This window comes from Lissotriton vulgaris, chromosome 7 (assembly GCF_964263255.1).
Source record: "Lissotriton vulgaris chromosome 7, aLisVul1.2, whole genome shotgun sequence".
Taxonomy (NCBI): Eukaryota; Metazoa; Chordata; class Amphibia; order Caudata; family Salamandridae; genus Lissotriton; species Lissotriton vulgaris.
The window spans coordinates 690,967,580-690,987,633 of record NC_141695.1 but is presented as its reverse complement, the minus strand read 5'-3'; the positions used below and the strand labels follow the sequence as shown (position 1 = coordinate 690,987,633).

At 48.1% G+C, this 20,054-nt stretch overlaps 1 protein-coding gene across 3 annotated transcripts in view; it reads right to left on the bottom strand.

Annotated features, from left to right (window-relative positions):
- MILR1 (mast cell immunoglobulin like receptor 1) overlaps positions 1–20,054 on the bottom strand; it is a 228,945-nt gene that overhangs the window by 28,419 nt on the left and 180,472 nt on the right. For all 3 annotated transcript variants that reach the window (XM_086930915.1, XM_086930916.1, XM_086930917.1), the window contains 2 exons: positions 10,159–10,221; positions 2,711–2,773 (listed from right to left, as the gene is read on the bottom strand). In XM_086930915.1, coding sequence (XP_086787041.1) covers positions 2,711–2,773; positions 10,159–10,221 — 126 coding nt within the window. The remainder of the gene's footprint in view (positions 1–2,710; positions 2,774–10,158; positions 10,222–20,054) is intronic.

The following is a 20,054-nucleotide window of genomic DNA, read 5'->3' as shown; positions in this document are numbered from 1 at the left end:
TCCCCAAACCCGATGGCTCCACGAGATTTTGTATCGACTTTCGCGAAGTCAATAAAGTCTCGAGTTTTGACACTTATCCGTTGCCAAGAGTTGACGAGATGATAGAACGCATCGGACGAGCCCGCTACATTAGCACGCTGGATCTCTGCAAGGGATACTGGCAGATCCCCCTGAAGAGCGAAGATAAAAAGAAAACAGCGTTTTCCACACCCGACGGCCTGTTCCAATTTAGAGTCATGCCCTTCGGGCTCCATGGGGCCCCAGCGACTTTTCAACGGGCCATGAACGTAGTCCTGCAACCTCATGCCCAATACGCAGGAGCGTACCTTGACAATATAGTCATTTATAGCAATGACTGGCCAGAGCACCTGTCCCACCTGAAACGAGTGATCACCTCTCTGGGAGAATACGGGTTCACTATTAACCCCGCTAAAACCACTCTAGCTGCGCAGTCAGTAAAATACCTAGGTTATCTCCTTGGGGAGGGTGTCATCCGTCCTCAAGACAACAAAATAAAGGCCATCCAGTCGATTCCATTCCCCAAAACCAAAAAGGACCTCCGTGCCTTCCTTGGGCTCTTAGGATATTATCGGAGGTTCATCCCCAATTTTTCTCAAATTGCGGTACCCTTGACAGATCTCCTAAAGAAAAACACTCGAACAGAGACCATGTTGCAACATCCCTCTCCGCAGATGTGGAAGGCCTTTCAGGACCTCAAGCAATCACTAGTGTCAGAGCCAGTTCTGATCAGCCCCGATTATACAAAGCCCTTTATCCTGCAAACAGACGCCTCAGAACAGGGATTAGGAGCAGTCCTCTCCCAAAAAGACCAGGCAGGAATTGAGAGGCCTATCCTATATCTCAGCAGGAAACTCTTCCCTCGTGAGATGAATTACGCGGTAGTCGAGAAGGAAGCCCTAGCCATAAAATGGGCTGTAGAGAGCCTGCGTTATTATCTAGAGGGGCGGGAGTTTCTTCTGTACACGGATCACGCTCCCCTAGAATGGATGGCACGCAATAGGGGTCATAATGATAGGGTGCTTCGGTGGTTTCTCTCCCTGCAGCCCTACAGATTCCAAACCTTACATAGGAAGGGGGTTGAGCAGGGCAACGCAGACTATCTGTCTAGATATCCCCCACCGGCCTCCCCCACAAGAAAGACAGCTAGGGAAAGGGGATGTGGAAGGGGAACGCCACTCACCTCAACCGGGCGGCGCCCGAGTGGGGATACCAGGACCACTAACCCTCCTGCGTCTCTGACGACCAGGAATCCTTCTCTCTTTTCCCCCTACAGGAACCCGACCAGGTGACTGGACAAAGACCCTACCCGGAGGCGGAGAATCCAGAGCACCAAGAACCCGGAAGTGCCGAACGGGAAGCAGCCTGCTGGGAACCCGGAAGTCCCGCCCCCTACCACGGCCCGAGAAGTAGAAAAGCCGGCGACGAAGAGAGGAGAGCGTTCCAGATAGCCGACTCGTGGCAGGAGACAGCGCGTAGTGAACCGGTGAAGGAGAGTAGACCGGGCGAGAGGATCGAAGACGAAGAGTTGGAGGACGTCTGGACCGAGGAGTGGTGGAGTCCTCTGGAGGTGGCTGGAGAGCGGCCGTAACTCGCTGGAGAGTTACGGCGGGGCACGTGAGTACCTTGTTACCGTCTCCGTGTCCCCTTGTAAATACTTGTAAATACTTGTATAGCAGTAGAACGCACTGATAGATCACCCTTGCACTGTATATATATATATATTTAGTAGAGTCACTGCACCTATAACTTGTACCATAGTCCTTACACCCCGGCCACTCATGAGAGCACGCCTCTTCTACCCCTTCCCACACCTCTTCCCTTCCGTCTATACCTTCCCGTCCATTCCCCTCCTCACGGTTAACTCTGTCCCCTCACGACCCTGGTGCTGGTATTGGTACTCCAGAAGTCCGAGCTAGAAAGGACTAAACCCCTGCCTCTCTGTTTCCCTCCGAGGTTACTCCGACGCCTCCCCGGAAGACCTGAAGATGTCCGGAAGATCCATCGGCCGACGGACACCTGGGAACAGACTACGGCTTCACACCTTGCACTCTGTACTTAAACCGTTGGTCACTCAGAGCAATAAAAACAGCTACCATAGCCAAGTATATACGGCCTCCACGCCTGTTATTCCGGTCCGCACCAACCCCCAGTCCACAAGTACCCAATCGGAATTTGGAAGGAACCCTTCCGAAATGCAGAGTCAGTACCAATCCAAACCCCTTTTACCATTCAGAATAACTTTTCTAGATCATAAAATGGGTTTAGTGCATACATACTATGGTTTTTTTCTCGTTGCAAACCCTGAATTTTTGCAGTTGGGGTAGTGTGTCAGAGTATAAAATTGTTTGAAGAAATCAAGTATTTGAAAGATGTCATCAAATTCTGGCATTTGACCCAATTGATATTTTCATATTGGCCCCTCTAAGGAGCGGTCCCAGTTTCCTAATAAACTTACTTTACTCTGTGCAGATATGAGTTAGATGATTTCTAGGCGGTACTTTCTACCAAGTTACATGTGACTCACTTAGTATAAGAAGACTACACACAAACACAGTAAGTCAGTCTGCTGGCTATACATTGCAGTTAAAATGTACAATGCTTTTCCTCCAGGGTGGTCTATGCTTGTTCACAAGGTGTCATATGAATTACCGGCAAACAAGAAGGTAACCAACTGACAAAAACCACTTACTTTGATTACAGTTCCTTGTTTGGATTTCAGAGTATTCAGTGGCATAGTCATCTTTTCCAGTCACTGATAGGGCCAAGAAAAATACATAAAGTTCAACAGAGAACACACATTACATGCAACATAATCTAGCATTTGGGATTGCGGGCATATAACATAACATACATTTTTGACCATAACGACTTGAGACTCATGTAGTTAGGACCATAAGTAACTAGTTGGTGTTTACCATGATAAAAGAGTTTTTATGCACTCAGGAACAGAGAATAACTATCTATCTTTACAATTGTTGGGACCAAAAAATTAATGCATAAAACAATACAAAGATTAAAAACATAAGGCCTTTGACAACAACACAATCAAATCATTTAATTAAGAGCTGCTTTAAGATATTTTTTAGTAGAAATCTCTCTGGAACCACAGATATCTGGGGAATTCTGCCCTCAAGACTTATTAGTCTATCCGCTAAACTGTAATATGAGGTACCAGTTGTCTGGTAGCAGCCAGTACAGGATTGCCAACATGGTGTAAACAGTCAGGCTCTTTTGAATTAATTTGTGGCGGGTAATATTTGATAAATCATGACAATGGAAAACCTCACCGGATATCTGAGTAGTCCATAACTGATGAATGCCATAGAGTTCCTTTCAACTCCCACAATTGCCACCTCTAGAACAGACCACACTCTAGCCTCTGTGTCTGTTTCCCTCCTCCTCCTGCCTGGCTGACTGCCCTACCTGTTTCTGTTTACAGTGGTTTCATGTAATTTAATGGAGTTGGAGTAAAATTCGTAAAGCATTTTCAGTAAGTATTACACAGGGGTCATTAAAACTGTTTTCACACTATGGGGAGTTAACATCTTACAACTGGGTCACTAAGTCTTCACTTAATTTCTCAATGATCATGCCATTAAATAGTTGGTGGAATGTCAGACATGATCAATATCAACCTATTATCAATTTGGCCTAGAGAACACATTGGCTGTTTGTTTCACAAGTAATTTGTGAGTCCTTACAAATGATATCAGCATTCATTAATGTCTAGTTCATCTCATTATTATAATCATAGTTTCAAGGGGAGACTTTTTTGCATCCATTTAGATGTTCTAAGCCACATAGGTCTAACCGTGATTAACTACACTATGTAATGTTAGGAAGTGGATAACCGCTCATTTCCACTCTTTGATTGGCTCATTTATGCATTCTCTCCTTCTAGCGTATAGATTACAGAAAACTTCTCATGCAAAATGCTAATGAGATCTTACAAGCATACCACAGATGGATACATTCTGCCATTGACTTTCCATTGTCACATTTGTAATGTGGCTATGGTAATTGTTTCCCTTTACAATTTTATATGCATGGAATATTGACACAACCTTGTGCTTTCTATGTGTATTACAGGCCTAAATTATTTTTGAGTTGATGTGAGATCAATACAATGCAAGCGACAGACATATTGGCTTTGCCAATGCTTATTTTCTGATTCACTCTTTCATCAAGTGAAGTCTTGAATCTAGTTGGTACATCATTCATTGAGGTAAGATCTATGTTTGCTTATCTCAGTTGAATGTCAGTATAAGATCCTTTGGATATACTCATAGGATTCTAGATGGTGTACAATGGATTTCTTACTACAACACTATTTATTTCTTCTTCTGCCATAAGCATGCTATCTGGGGTATGCACAGTTTCAAGCATTGCTAAGGAAAAAAGTGTCAATGAGAAATTCAAATACACTCCTGTGTAATTTCCATCAGCAGTTGCCTGTTTCTTAAAGGTACATACCAATGGTTTTGCTTTCTTAAGTTAGGTGGATGCTCAGTTTATCATGTTTTCTGGTTTGGGATGTAACCGGCAGAGTTGCATATGACACAATGAAGCTTTTGTGAGTCAGGAATGAAACGTTGTGTTTTTCAGTGTGCAGTTTGGTTGCCTAAATTTCCAGAGTCCCTCATGTTGTCATCTTTCGTTCTATTCTCACCACACATCTGTGAGCATAGATTCCTCGAATCTAAATTTCATCATTGTGCCTTGATTATAATCTCACATGTTCGTTTGGAGTACAATCCTCTTAAAGTATTATTACTTAGGACCAAACTGTTCTGTGTTGTATGCCATTCAGTAGTTTAAAATTTGTTTATGTCCCTTTTTATGGACTGGCTTTACATTACAGCGGTTGCCAGCCAATTATGTGAGAATCACCAGAAGAGGGTGCCCACATGTTGGGAGCAAGGAGTACCTGTTTTGATTGGGCAGACGTTTGTGCTTCCACACAATAAGTGCTTGCCCTCCACACAGCTGTGATAATTTTCTTTATTTATCCAACTGCTTGAGCCTGAACTGTCAGGGGCACATAGACAGTATAAAGCTATTAAAATTTCATAGATAACTAGATCATGTATGGTGTTTTCTCTGGCAGCAGCAGAGATGGGTAGATGGCAGACATTAACCTACATGGATTTTTAGGTCTGTCTTGACAGTGCAACTGCCACCTGACCTTTTACCCTACCCCAATATTATTCTACAGTTCTTTGCTTCCACACAGATATACATATGTATCCCTATACTGTGGTCTTCAGAAGCCTGCCGCCTGCCGCCTGGCCACCCAGGATGCAACACCGCATCCAAAGTGGCCAGAGCCATTTCCGTCCTGCTTTCACAACTTTGGAACTAATTGCCAGACTACTTGCGCAAGGAATCGGTTCTCCTCCCATTCAGGAAACAACTTAAAACATTCCTGTTCAGGGAGACCCTGGACACTGCGTAAACGTGCCTCACTGTGCGGCCATGCACCCGTATCTGGATCTCTGGCAACTCTCTCAAAAGCGCTTAGAGACCAGTCGGTGATTAGCACTATATAAAAATCAATAACATTAACATCTATTTTCATGATATCTACCCGTGATGCTTCACAGTACCATACAACATTCCTTTAAAACTAGACCTATTGCTATTGTCAATGCTTGTTCTTATTCCTGACTGATATAGACTACTTATATGTTTGTGCCAAATGCGAGGTATGAGAAGGCTAGTCCTTCTGTTCTGCTTCTGCGGATGTGGGGTGTGTGTGTGTGCGCAAGAGAGAGGAAGGCAGAGCATATGTGTCTGGTAGGCTGGTGGAAGTGGAGGCGGGAGTTCAGATATGCTGGTCCAATGTTAGATAGTGCCTTGTATGCATGAGTGAGGGGATGAATTGGCAGCGTTTTTGTATTGCCAACTAGTGGAGATCTCTGAGGTGAAGTGTGCTGGGGGTGCACTGGGGGATGTCCAGGACAAGTCTGCCGGTGGTGTTCTCGATGGTCTGAAGGCGGGTTAAGGAGGTGGTTGGGGATTCTGGCATAGAGTGCGTTGTCGTAGTAAAATCTGCTGGTGATTAGGGCTTAAGTGATGGTGCCTCTGGTGCTCTTAGGAATCAATCTGAAGATTTTTTAAGGGTGCATAGCATGTGGAAACAGGAGGAGCTAACTGCATTCACCTGAGCTGCCATGTTCATTTTGTCACCCAATATGGTTCCCAGGTTGTGGGTGCGGTTGGAGACTGAAAGGTGTGCACCAATCTCTAATGGCCACCAGAAGGAGTTCCATGGTAAACCTTTGTTTCGAAAGATCAGCACTTTTTCATCTTGTTCGTGCTGAGTTTTAGGCAGTTGGTTTTCATCCATTCCGCTAAATGCATCATACATTCAGTGAAGTTGAATCTGGTCATTGGGTATTTGTCTGACATGGAGAGGATGAGCTGGGTTTCCTTGTTGTAGGAGATGATTGTGGTGCCTTGGGATCTGATGACATCTGTGAGTAGTGTCATGTAAATGTTGAACAGGTTGGGGCTGACTGAGGATCCTTGGGGACTGCAGATCGGGTCCTTGTGCTCCGATAAGTGGATGAGGAGGTCTGACTCGCTGAGTCAATTCGAGGACTGGACTTTGAGTGCCTGTGTCACATAATCTTTTGATGAGGTTGGAGTGTTACACAGTGTTGAATGCTGGCAATAGGTCCAACAGTATGAGGGCAGCAAATTCTCCTCAGTCTATGAGGGTGTGGATCTCATCTTTGGTGGCGATGAGTACTCTCTCTGTGCTGTGATTGCTGTGGAACCCAGATTGGGAGATGTCAAGTAGGTTGTGGAGTTACAGTGGTTGGGGAGTTGTCGATTGATTACTTTCTCTATCACCTTTGCTGGATACAGTAGTAGGGCGATTGTTTTTTAGTTGCTGAGATTGTTGGGGTCAACTGATGGTTTTTTTAGGAGGGCTGTGACTGTGGCATGCTTCCACACATCAGGGAAGGTAGCAGACTCAGTGGAGGAGTTGATGATATGTGCGTGGAACTTTCTGATCATGGGTCCTCCTAGGTTGTAGATTGGGTGTGTGCATAGGTCTGTGGGGGTCCAAGAGTGGACGTCTTCCTGACTCAGGTGGCGTCTTCCTCATTGAATGTACTCCAGTTGGTTATGTGTCTTTACAAGTAGTAGTTGTGCAGCTGGCCAATGATGTACTCTGGGTTTGGTTGTTTTTTTAAGTTATTGTAGATGTTCTTGATTTAGTTCTTGAAGTAATTTAAAAGGCCATTGCAGAGTTCCTGGGAGGGGGTGATGGAGTTGACTGAGGCATCAGGGGTGGTGAATTCCTTGACAATACCAAATAACTTTTGCTGCTGGTAGAAATGCCCTGGATCTTATCCAGAGTGCTCTACTCTTGGTAATTCTCAGGAGGGAGTGGAAGTGCCTGAGGGCAGCCTTGTAGGTAGATCTGAGGTCAGCTTTGTGATTGGCGATCCACTTCCTTTCGAGCTGTTGCAGAATCCTTTGGAGTCTCTGAGTTCTTCCGTGCACCAAGAGGCCAGGTTGTTGCTTCTTCGATGTTTGTGAGTTTTGATGGATGACAGAGCATCAGCACAGTTGGAGATCCATTAGTTAAATTTAGTGATGTCCTCGGCTAGGTTGTTGGTGGTGTCACATTTGTTTCTTTCAAGTGTGTAGCGACAGTCTGCTTCCATTCTGCTCCAGTTCTGGTTGAATTGGTGGTATTAATGGGAGCTTTAGCAGTGAGTCCTGGAAATGATGAAATATATGATGTAGTTGTCTGGCTGTGTGAGTGGGGAGGCAGAACAGAGGCTAATGTGGTTGCCGGAGATGAAGATCGACTCTAATGTGTGTATTCTATTGTGTGTAGGCCCCTGACGAGCTGGGAAAGGCCTATGTTGTGTAGACTCTTGAGGAGGTAGGTGGAGAAGTGGTCAGATGGGTCTTGCAGGTGAAAGTTGAAGAAACAGAGAAGAAGAGAGTTCTTTGAGTTGATGGTGAGAAGGGTGCTGAAGTCGCGGACCGGGTGGTCTGTAGGTTAGGATTCCCTTCACAGTGGTGGTGGTGTTAGTTTGCAGGTTGAAGTGCAAGTGTTCCAAGAAAGGGGTGTCTGAGTCAGTGGTGGTTTTGCAAATGAGGGTTTCTTTTGAGATGATGGCAATACCTCTGCAGGGTTTCCGGAGGAGGTACTGGCATATGATTTTTGTAACCTGTTAGAATGGCCACCGCGACGTTGGGAACTGAGCGGGGTTCAATCAGGTTTCGGTTAGGAAGAGGATGTCCTGTGTACTGTTGTTGAGGAGGTGCCAGATTTCGATGCATTTTTTTTTGAGAGTGGGTGTTTTGGAGCATGCATGTGAGGTTGTACTGAGTGTTGGGTCTGGTGATCAGTGAGGTTGTGAGCTGCTGACATGGGAGTCTGACTGGGGGTGTGTGGTACCGAGTTGCTGCAGGTGAAGTGCCAGTAGTCCTACTGTGCTGCCTGGTGCAAATGTGCAGCAGCGGGAGGAGGCGTGTCCAAGGTCGAGGGCGTGGAGGGTTGCTACAGAGCAGCAGCTAATGGCGTTCCAACCAGGGGTTGTGGCAGTGAATGCAGTTCATGCACGAACAGGCACAGACAAGCTTGCCTTTGCTTTTTGTCATACCCAATACACAAGCCCACTAAGAAACCGTGCACCCTGCCTCCTTTAAGTAAGAACTAGGGTGGAGGAGTGCAGAGGGAAGAGGGCAGAGCTAAGGAGAAGACATTGGTGGAAGACGCTGGAGAGCAGGGAAGAAGCAGGGCAGAAGAAGGAAAAGTGCAGGAGTTGCTTGGGAAGGGGAATGGGGCTGGAGGATCAAAGAGGCATAACAAAAAGGGGCACAAGAAAAGGGGCACAATGCAAGAGTGTGAGTGAGGTAAAGGCACAGTAATGGAAATGAGTGATGGAAAAGAGGCAAAGCAATGGAAACGAACAAGAGGCATACCAATGGGAATGAGTGATGGAAAAGAGGCAAATTAATAGAAATGAAAAAGAGGCATATCAATGGGAACGAGTGACAAAAAAGAGACAAAGCAATGAGAACAAGTGAGAAAAAAGAGGAAGAGCAAATTCAAACTGTGTAATAGAGAGGCAAAGTAGTGTAAATGAGTGAGAGCGAGAGAGGCAAGCAGAGTTAGAGTGAGGCAAAGTAAGGGTGAAGAGAAAGAGGAAAGGAGTGAGAGAGAGAGAAGAGTACACTGAGGCTCGGAGAGCGGAGGCAGCGATGCTGGGTCCTGAAGAGCCTTAAAGTGGTCGTAGGACCAGCCCAGGTAAGTGGGGAGCTGGGGCCTAGGCACCTGAACAATGGGGTCATGCAACATCCACCATTAAGTATGTCCTTGGAGGTGGTAGGAGCACAGAGGGTGGGGGAGTGCAGTGCGGAGAGGAGGAAAGGCACGGCAGGATGTTGGTAGGGGGAGGGAGCATGGGGAAAACTGGAGGATGCAAGAAAAGAGGCACAGAGAAAATAGGGGTACAATGAAAGAGCGTGAGCGAGGAAAAATAGGAAAAGTCATGAAACGACTGATGGTAAAGAGGCAAAGCAATGGGAACAAAAAAGAGGCAAAGCAATCAAAACGAGTGAGAAAAAAGAGGCAAAGCAAAGTCAAAAGTGTGTGAGAAAGGGGCAAAGTAGTGTAACTTAGTGAGAGAGAGGGGCAAGCAGTCAGAGAGTGAGAGAGAGATTCAACAAAAGGGTAAAGAGAAAGCGGAAAGGAGTACGCAAGAGAGAGAAGATAAGAGTGCACCGAGGCACAGAGAGCGGTGGCAGAGATGCCGCATCAGAAAGGGCCTTGGACAGGTTAGAGGACCAGTCCAAGGTACATGGGGAGCTGGGTCGTACTACACTCTACAAATCACTGTCTCAGTATACACAAGCAATGTCAATAAGTACATTGGTAAAACATGTGGCTAAGTAAATACATAGGTACACATTTCATTGTGATCATCTAATTTACATGTGTTACATCTCATATCAACTCTTTATTTGCAAGCTTTTCTTCCTGTGTGAAAAATGAAATATCTACACTATTACTGCGTGTGTATTATATGCTTATGTTCATTATTAATACTATGCGCATTCTGACACTGCCTTTCTTGTACATTTCAGCATCACTAAACTACGTACCTTGATTGTTTTTCCTGATTAGAACTTCTGAGTATTGGACCTCGGAGTCATCCTGTTCCATCCCTGAAATGATAAACACATACATGAACCTCAAAAAGAAGTCAGACACAGTATATAAAAACTCCTAGCATTGCTTTGGGGGGCCAACCAATGTGAAAGCAAGGTTATGGCAGAAAGATAGCAGTAGGTATGCTTAGGAGTAACTAGGGGAAGTGTTTGATTATAGATATGTACATTCTAAATTCTAAGTCATGGCTGTGTTAGGGGAATACTACAGACAAAAGATTTTGGGCTCCCACCTCTATCTTGCCTTTACATGGCACTCTGCAGCAAATACTATGCTGGAAGTCCACAGAGTTCGACACCCACTACTGTTTCTCAGACAGAGGTTCTTACTTGGTCATCTGTAGACATCAAAAGTACCTCCAACAGGGAGGGCGTGGCTTAGCTAGCCAGCATGGCAGACTTGAGCTAAGTGAGCTCCATCCAGCCCGTTCCATTATTCTTCAGTTATCATGCTCCTCTGGCTGCAACATCCACCTCAGGGCTCCCGATGTGGTGTAGAGCCTTGGTGTCGCTTTTGGTGCGAATCTGGATTTCCGCCGTATTCTGCGGCGACAGGGTGGTGACGATCGCCCCTGAGGCCTTGTAGCTGTGCTGAAGCCGCGGACTCGAGTGTGGCTTTGCTGGCGTCCTTGGGAGGTGAGGAGCTACGGCATTCAACTTCTCCCGGGGCTTTCGTTTTCCTCCTTGATTCGGATCGCGGGGGTTGAGTGGGGGAGAATCGGGGAAGATTGCTACTGACGCTGCCATTTTGTGCCAGCCGGGCCGTGGAAAGCTTGGCCCCTGATTTGCCCTCGGCTGTGCGGGCCCTCCCCCTCACTCGGCGGTCGGACCGGACTGCGGGGGTGAGTGGGTGAGATCCAGTGGCACCTGTTGCGGGCGCCGCTTAGGTTGTGGCGTGCTTGGCTCCCCAGTGGTGTGAGGGACCCATCATTTGTGGCCTGCTGCCCTGCAGTTGGAGGTCCTAGGAGCAGGCGGCATAGCGGGCATTGGTACCTGCCCTGTGCGGAGCCATGGGGCGGCGGAGTGTACGTGCTTACTACTGGACCCTACAGGTGACCTGGTGATCGCACCCCGGTGAGGGGTCCCCCTTGGTGGGCTTGGGGCTGTCACAGTGAATCGGCCCTCTTCTGGGTGTGCTGCGGGGCCCTTGTGCAACAGCTGGATTCCATACTTCGCCTGGGGCCTGTCGTGACACTGGGATTTTTCGCAGGGTGGCCAATCTGCGGCACAGGAGAGGAGCTCTGGCGGCTCGCAGGACATTAGGTGGGTTGCTGCTAGCCATATGATGCCCTGGTTCGTGGTATGAGCAATGTATCCTGAGCTTGCTGACTTCCCTTGGATTGCCATGGGGGGGCCTCTGAATGTGGGTGTGCCAATGGGCAGTGTGGGTTCCCCCCTCCCACCCGGTGTGGGGGTTCGGTAGCATTTTCGGGCCGCGTGGGAGTGTTGACCGAGGATCGCCGTTTGGGGCCGCTTGTTTGCCTTCTGGTGGCCCTGTGGTGTGCCTCTTGGGTCCTGGTGATTCGGTGGTTGGCTCCAGCCGCAGGGACTACTGTCGGGCACCATCGCCGCTCTTGGATCACCGGGATTGACCTGCTGCTTACGTGTCAGCGGCAAACCACCTGGTGTTGGGGACCACTTGGGCCGCCATGATGAGGGACAAGCCCGGGGCGGCTTGTCCAAACAGAGCATGCTGGATACATTTGCTGGATCTGGGGGCCCGCAGCGGCCTCAGGTGTGACCCAGGATGATGTGCCGGACAATGCCGCCCTCCTGGCTGATGTTACTCAGTCCAGAGACGCGCTTGATGCCAAGATAGGTGCGGTGTGATCGGACGTCATGTTATTGCGTCAGGACCTGCAGAATGCGGTGGCACGCATCACTGAGATTGAGACGAGAATCTCTCGAATGGAAGACGTGATCATCACCTTGCAACAGGAGTATCATCCTTAGAGAGCTCCCAGCGGGGCCTGGCGTCAAGGGTAGAGGATACCGAAGAGAAGGCGCGCCGCAACAATCTCCGCTTTGTTGGTTTTCCGGAGGGGTGTGAGTCCGGAGATATGGAGAGGTTCTTTACCCAGTGGCTGGAGAGTTGGCTACCTCCCGACTCCCTTTCCAAGTGCTTTGTGGTCGAGCGTGCCCACAGGGCCCTGATGCAGAAGCCCCCACCGGGGGCTCGCCCACGGCCAGTGATTGCGAAATTGCTTAATTATCAGGACTGTGACGCTATCATGAAACAGGTCAGGGCCAAAGAACCCTTGCTGTACGACAATGTCAGTATCCTGATATTCCCCGACTATACCAAACTGGTACAACAGCAGCGGCAATCTTTCCTAGCGGCCAAGGCCCGACTAAGGGAGCTCAAGCTTCCATATGCATTGCTTTATCCGGCCCGGCTGCGGGTTGTATATCGTTCTCACACTCATTTCTTCGATATCACGGAGTAGGTGTTCCAGTGGATGGACGAGATGGTGCGGCTGCACCCTCACACGCCACCTGGGAGAGACTCTGATTCGTCCTCGAGTGGTGCAGCTAGAACTGGGCCTAATGTCAAGGGGAAGGGGTCTCGGCGATCCAGGTCTAGAAGGAGGTCCAAGTCAGGTGATGCCTCAGCACGAAGGGGTTCTGCTTTGAGACAGGCGGCACCAGCTGATTGAATTTTGTTTGTGTGTATACATTTATTGCCCATAGATGTTTCGAGCTAGCCGGAGGAGCCCAATGATGGCCTGTAAATCTGACATTTACAGTTTGGGACAGGTGCCAGATGACGATGGACTGTGAGTTGGGGATCCATTGGCGGGAGAGGGGTGGTACCTCCTGTTGGGGTCAGCCTGCTCTGCCCTCCACGACAAATACTTCACTGTTATTGAGGTATAGGGTGGGGGTTGGGTGGGTTGTTCAGGGGTGTTGCTGATGTTTTTAATCGCACTGATTACTTGCATGTTGGAGCTCTGCTACGCTACGTATTTCTCTGCACCAATATATTACATATTTCTGAAGTCCTCACATGGCTGAGGTATTGGGTAGACCGTTAGATCCCATAGGGTCCCTATGTATTCTGAGTTGGAGGGAGCTTGATAAGATTAAGCATGGAGCAACCCTTAAACAAACAAAGCGCGCTGGGGCTGACGTGTTAATGTTGCAGGAGACGCACCTCTTTGGGATGAAGGCATTGTGCTTCCAACGCTTTGGGTACTTACAAGTGTTCCATTCTGGCTTCGTGCGAGGGTCTCGGGGAGTTGCAGTCCTTATACACCGACGTGTCCCTTACATCCATGCTAAGACTTGGGGTGATGCGCAGGGCCATTAACCTTCCTCCAAGAAGCGGTGGGTGGTGAGTCAGTGACATTGGGCAGTGTCTATGCTCCACTGCCACTATCTTGGGGGCTGCTGGAGAAACTTGTGACTGTCTGGGCGGATATTCCTGTGGGCCCGGCTGTGGTTGGTGGGGACTGGAATGACGTTGTAGATTCTGTTCTGGATCGGTGGAGGCCCGGGGGGCCCAGGTGGCTAATCACCTTACGAAACTTCATTACCTGGTAGTAGGTCAGGATTGTGTAGATCTGTGGCGCAGGTTACATGGTGGAACACGGGGATACATTTATCTCTCAGTTTTACATGACTCCTTTTCCAGCATTGATTACATCTTTGTCTCCCGGGACATTGCCAGCAGGGTGGTGGAGGCGAATATTCTCCCCCGTGGGCTCTCGGATCATTCACCGATAGCAATTACTCTGCATGCTGGACTGGCGCGTGGGCCCTTCCAGTGGCGCCTCTCCACATGGAATCTTCAGAATGAAGATTACAGTAACAGATGGAGGAAGCCATTGACCAATATCTAACCCGCAATGTGGGGTCGGTGTCTGCGGGGGAATCCCTCTGGCAGGCAATAAAGCCCTCTCTTCGGAGGTAAATATCTCCTTCTCCGCCGCAGCCCGCAGGGCCTGTAGAGAGTCCCTTATTCGGGCAGAAGCCACACTCTTGGATCTGGAGGGACGTAGCAGGGAGGGAGGGGGGGGGGGGCGGCTGGTCCGCCGCCAATTGATACTGGTGCAACAAGGGTATTCATCTCTACTGCTCGACGAGGTCCATCAAGCTTGGCTGGCAACCCGGATATACCAGTGGGGAGACAAATCGAGTAAACTACTCCTGTGCAGGGGTGCGTCGGGTATTGTCGGCCCGGAAGGGCTGCCCATATTAGATCCATCGGCTATAGCGGAGAGTTTTGCTGTGTATTATGTGGACCTATATACTCCCAGGGACTGTCTGCCAGTAGAAATGGTTGGCCGGTTTTTAGATGATCTTCCGCCTCTGGCCCTCTCTGATGAGGTCAGTATGGAACTCGACCCCCCACTTACTGAGGACGAACTTGGTTCTGCTCTACGGGAGCTGCACCCTGGGAAGGATCCTGGGCCCAATGGTTTCCTGAATGAATTCTTCAAGCGGTACTTTCTTCAGCTCGACCCTGACTGCTGTAGAGTGGTGGAGGAATCCAGGGAGCTTGGTCGCCTGCCTAGTGATTGGCGGCATGCAGAGGTAGTGGTCTTTCACAAACCTGGTAAACCGCCAGAACATCACGCGTCCTACCGTCCCATTTTCCTCCTTAACGTCGAGGCCAAGGACTTGGCCAAGGCTTTGGCCAACCGTCTACGGCCTCATATCTCCTCTCTGGTACATCCAGACCAGGCTGGGTTTATGCCCCAGCGGGCGACCTGACACAATATTCGTCGCGCACAAACAGCTACTGCAGCAGTAGGGGGCTTGGGGGTACGTGCAGCATTATTGCTCGCGGACATGGATCGCACCTTTGACTCATTGAGTTGGGAGTATCTGTTGGCACTTCTTCGCAGGTTGAATTTAGGGCCTCGCCTTTTGTCCTATGTAACCCTGCTTTATACTGATATAACGGCATCTGTACGCATGACGGGTTCTGTGTCGTCGGTTTTTACCATTGGCCGCAGCACCAGGCAAGGGTGCCCACTGACTCCGTATCTGTTTGCCATGGCAATGGAGCCCCTGGCGGCTTGGGTGCGCATTGATTTGCAAGTGGCTGGTCTTGAGTGGGCTGACAGGCTGTTGTACCGCATAGCCCTATACGCCGATGATGTGCTGTTCTTCCTTAGGAATTTAGACAGGACTGGCCCGCGACTGTTGCGCATAATGCAGGGGTTCGTAGAGACCTCTGGTCTTTATATGAATGAGCAGAAGTCTGATCTTTGGGGTTTTGGGCGGAGGGGGTGATCCTGGCGGTTGGGCCTCCGCGGTGAGGGTGGTGCACGGTCAACTGAAATATCTAAGTGTGTTCCTTTCGGACTCGCTGTCAACTGCTTGGGACAGGAATTTGGTGCCAGTGTGGAACAGGGTGCAGGAAGATATTAAAACTTGGTCTCATATGCCCTTGCCTATATATGGTCGCTCAGCTATTTTTAAGATGGTCTCTCTTCCCCGTCTTTTATATCAGCTACAAAATCATCCATTATCCATCTCCCCAAGATGGTTTTGTCAGGTTAATGCTGTCTTTGGTTAGTTATTATTGAGGGGTGGGGTGGCTAGGGTGGCTCTCTGTACCTGCTTCCAGTCCACATATTGTGGCGGGCTTGCGACATCCGACATTCTTTTGTACTATATTGCTTCGCATCTTCTCGTCCTTAATGAATGGTGGTATGGGGACAGATCGGATCCGGCGTATGCAGTGGAGTGGCGGCTTATGGGTGATCACTCGCTACACACACTTCTATATTCTGCACCTCTGCGGCGCTCCTTGCTGGTCGCCACACAGTTAATTTTTCGGATCTGGAGGCAGGCTTTGCGGAGGATGGGTTGGCGGAACCACCTGACCCTTGAGACCCCATTGTGGCAGAATGGACGCCTGCCACAGTTGGCTGCCTTGTCTGGATTTTGTGGTTGGGACGCGTTTGGAATCTCCGTGTTGGGGGATGTCATGTGGGGCCCGTTTTGAAGTCATTTCAAGACCTGCAGAAAGATTTTCATATGCCGGGTACCCAATTTTTTAAATACTTGCAATTTTGACATGCTATTTCCCCTAGCTTGGAGGGCTGGAAGAGTTGGCTGATTTTAGCCCGGTAGAAGTGAAAGTTTTCATGGGCGACTTGAAGAACCATAAGATCTCTAATATTTAGCAATCACTTGTTGCGCATAGCTCCCCAACTCTGCAGCGTCTTCGTGAGGGGTGAGAGGGTGATGTGGGCACACTCGAAGAGGAGGACTGGGTGGAGGCCCTTGCCTCCCCTCGGGGGGGCAGCCATTGCTATGAGTCTTTGGCTCATCCAGTTTAAGTACCTCCATAGGGTATATTTCACGAGAGTAAGGCTATATAGTGTGGGTTTGGTAGGTTCCCCAGTGTGTCTACGTTGTATGCATGAAGAGGGCACTTTGCTCCATACTATATGGGACTGTTCCGCGCTGGCGCAGTTCTGGCGGGGAGTGATGGCGTGTTTGCCGAAGGTTTTGGGTTGGGACCTCCCTTGCATGCCCAAGCTAGTGCTCCTGCATGTGATGGATGATATTGGGGGCAATATCTATAAACGCCATCTTATGCTCCTGGGCTTTACCGTTGCCAAGCGTGACATTGCTCGAGCCTGGAAGGCGACAGTGGCGTCATCCATTTCGGTATGGAAGGCGGAACTAGATTTTTGTATGGGTTTGGAGGCTACTATCTTTATAGCGACGGGGTTCCCCCATAAACACTATAAGATTGGGAGGCGTTGGGTGGACTAGCGGGGACTAGAGTTGGAGCCGGTTCCGGCTCAGGGCCCGGGCCGGTTCTGATCTTCTCCTCACTCCCTCCCTCCTCTACCTTCTCCTCTTCCCTTGGTGGGGATACTATTTCTTTTCTTTTCTCTTTGGGTATATGTCTGCTGGTGGGATTGTGCCCTTCTGTAGGGTATAGTAGTGAGCGTGGGATTGTTGCTCTGACTGTATTATTTGATTTTGCTTGGTTAACTGTGCAGTTGGGTGGGGGTTGGGCCGTTTTGTTTGCTTCTTATTTCTTTTGTATTATTGAATCTGCAAGTCTCTTCAATATTGTTTTTCATTTGTATATGAGAAAAGTGTTAAAGTCATGATAAATGTATGTTGATGCTACGGAAGCCTCTGTGTTACAGAGCTCCGCTCCCTATGTGTTTTGACAAATAAAATATGTTCTAAAAAAAAAAAAGTACCTCCAACCATTCATCTGCTTACTCCTACCTGGTTTCATTTATTCAAATGAAGATGATAATATCCCGGGGCATCTGATCCCTAGGACAGCAAATGAGTTCTAGTTTTTCCGTTGTACTAGGTGTCCAAGCATGGCATGGTATTCCAGTCCACAGTCGGAGCACCATATTTCAAAATGGGGCTGAAAAGACGCGCATATATTTAGAGTAGAAGGACAATTTGCTGCACTGCTATATAAATATAGGGACCTCAGTCCAAGTTCATCTAGCTCATTGGGTGGTAATTTTGCCCTGAGGTAAATGTGTTACTGCACCTGGCGTTTTACCCTGTTGCAAAATTATGATCTGAGATTTCAAGGTCGTAACAAGACATTACATACAGACCAGGATTTGGCACATCCGATTTCTGCACTTTCCCTTTCCCTTTTTTTTTACAAAAAACATCAAAACTCAAACATAAGTGTGTTTAAAATTCATAATACTAATTTAAAAAAAAATCATTAAAATGCATACATTGCTAGACAAATATTCATATCAGGGTGATTTATTAGCAAGAAGATAAATAGGTAACATACCTGGAAGGGGGGATTCTGAATAGCCCTAAACCTAGGACAGCATTATAGAACATGGGCAAGATATTCCATCTCGCTGCACGTAGTCACAGCGGGGGCTGTACTGTGTAGGTCCTGGGCTTGAGGGCCAGGTCCATTCCAGATTTTCTTGATATTCACATAAAAAACATTTGCACACAGTTAATCTAAACTGACCTACTTTACATTTTTGGTGGTTAAGCTGAAAATCTGGCAGGGATCAACCCCTCCCACATCTATGATAAAGATCCCTGGGTTACACTGTTGCTTATCTCTCTGAAAAGCCCATGTTTGAGCCAGGAACAAACAATCCATGGATCTGACTTGCCCTAAATATATGGAACACGGGTGACTCGCCAAAGCCAGGCAATTTGTAGGTGTTTCTAAAATTTGCCAAAGTTCATGAACTTCAACCATTCCTGCAATTATCTTCTCCTTTAGGAACAGAAAATCTACTGAACAACATACTATTTCACCTATTCGCAACTAACCACGTGCTGCCTGCTCAACACACCCTTGCATAGCAGTTCTACAATTTGAAGTTTCCTATCCTATTCTTGCTAAGGAACAGCAGTCAATCCCACTCGTGCGCGCAATGCCCATAGAGCTCAAAGAGCTTCAGGCCCCCCTGTCGTGCGTGTCAGCCCGGGCTGAGACTGCTTCCCAGACACAGACAGTTCTTGAGCTGCTGTGGGCTGGCTGGTCTGGTGTCTTATCGCAGCCGCACCAGAGTATTTCACAGGTCTTTAACAGACCATTTACATGATTACGAGGCTCTGTTGTTTTTTCCACCCGTTCCTAGAGCCCCTGCATCTCTACTCTGCCTATTCCTTAAAGCTTCAAATTACGTTTTCTGCCACAGTGTGAAAATGCATTTCCTGAAATGCAGGGCACAAGTCGTAAAAAAAGAAGTGGGGGGGACGCTGTTACCGGAAGTGACGTCACGACAGGAAGTGACGTCACAAAAGGAGCCGAGCTCCTCGTCCCAGAGAGGCCAAAGAAGTCAATCTGTTTGGCAGGGAGGATGGCGTCCCCCCGGTAAAATAAGTGGGGGGACGCCGTCCACCCGCGTGGTACCCCGATTCGAGCCCTGCTGAAATGTAACCTTAGGCTTTGTTTTTTTACAGTTTTATACAGCTCGAACTCCACCTGAAGGTATTGAGGCACTTTTGCATGAGCACTATTTGCCTTATACAAAGACACATTGCTGAAAGTATTAGCCCTCCCCCCCCCCAATTTGGCTCTAGTTGCACCCTTTATCCCATACATGGATCCCAATTCCTTTAAATTAACTGTGTGGCTCTCATTCAGAGTAGCCTGATAATCCCAATGGGGCTGCTAACAGGAGTTACTGGCCCCATCGGGATTACAAGTCCTGAATGAACATTCCTGCTGCGGCCCAGAATGAAACGTGAGAGACGAGCACTACTGAAGATTTTTCAGATGAATAACATTAGACAATGCAGAGAAGCCTTACAACATAGTCTTAACTCACAGATTACCTCAGAACTCTGATAAACCACCAAATTTTACAGGGATGTTTCCAGGAAACTCACCTCATCCTCACAATAAGGAAGGAGAGGTGTGGTGCAGCAGCCATGGCGGCTGACTCCGAAGCACGGGGCTCATATCGATCCCTGGCGGCAGCTCAGCCCAGCACCATGTAACTCTGGACAATAGCTTGCTTAATCTCCCCGACGGCCCCCAGCGCCTTGAGACCGTTAGGGCTGATTGGTTTGCGCTTTACAAATACCGGGTTATTTAACTTGCAGCAATAACATCAACCATGGACAACTGCATTCTTGCAGTTTTCATGTTACGTTTCCACTGTGAATAAAGTGTCTAAATGAACTTGATGATTGTTTTATTTTTATGATGACTGGTTTTAAACAATTTTAAATATGCTATGCTTTAGTGACAACGAACTATTCATGCTATTTAGTGTAGGATTTTAATTAATCAAACATATAAATTAATTACTTACTTACACTGCGGATTGGGAGTGTTTTACCAAGAGACTTCACCTGCTGTAAATGAAATACTGCGGGGAAATGGGAAATAA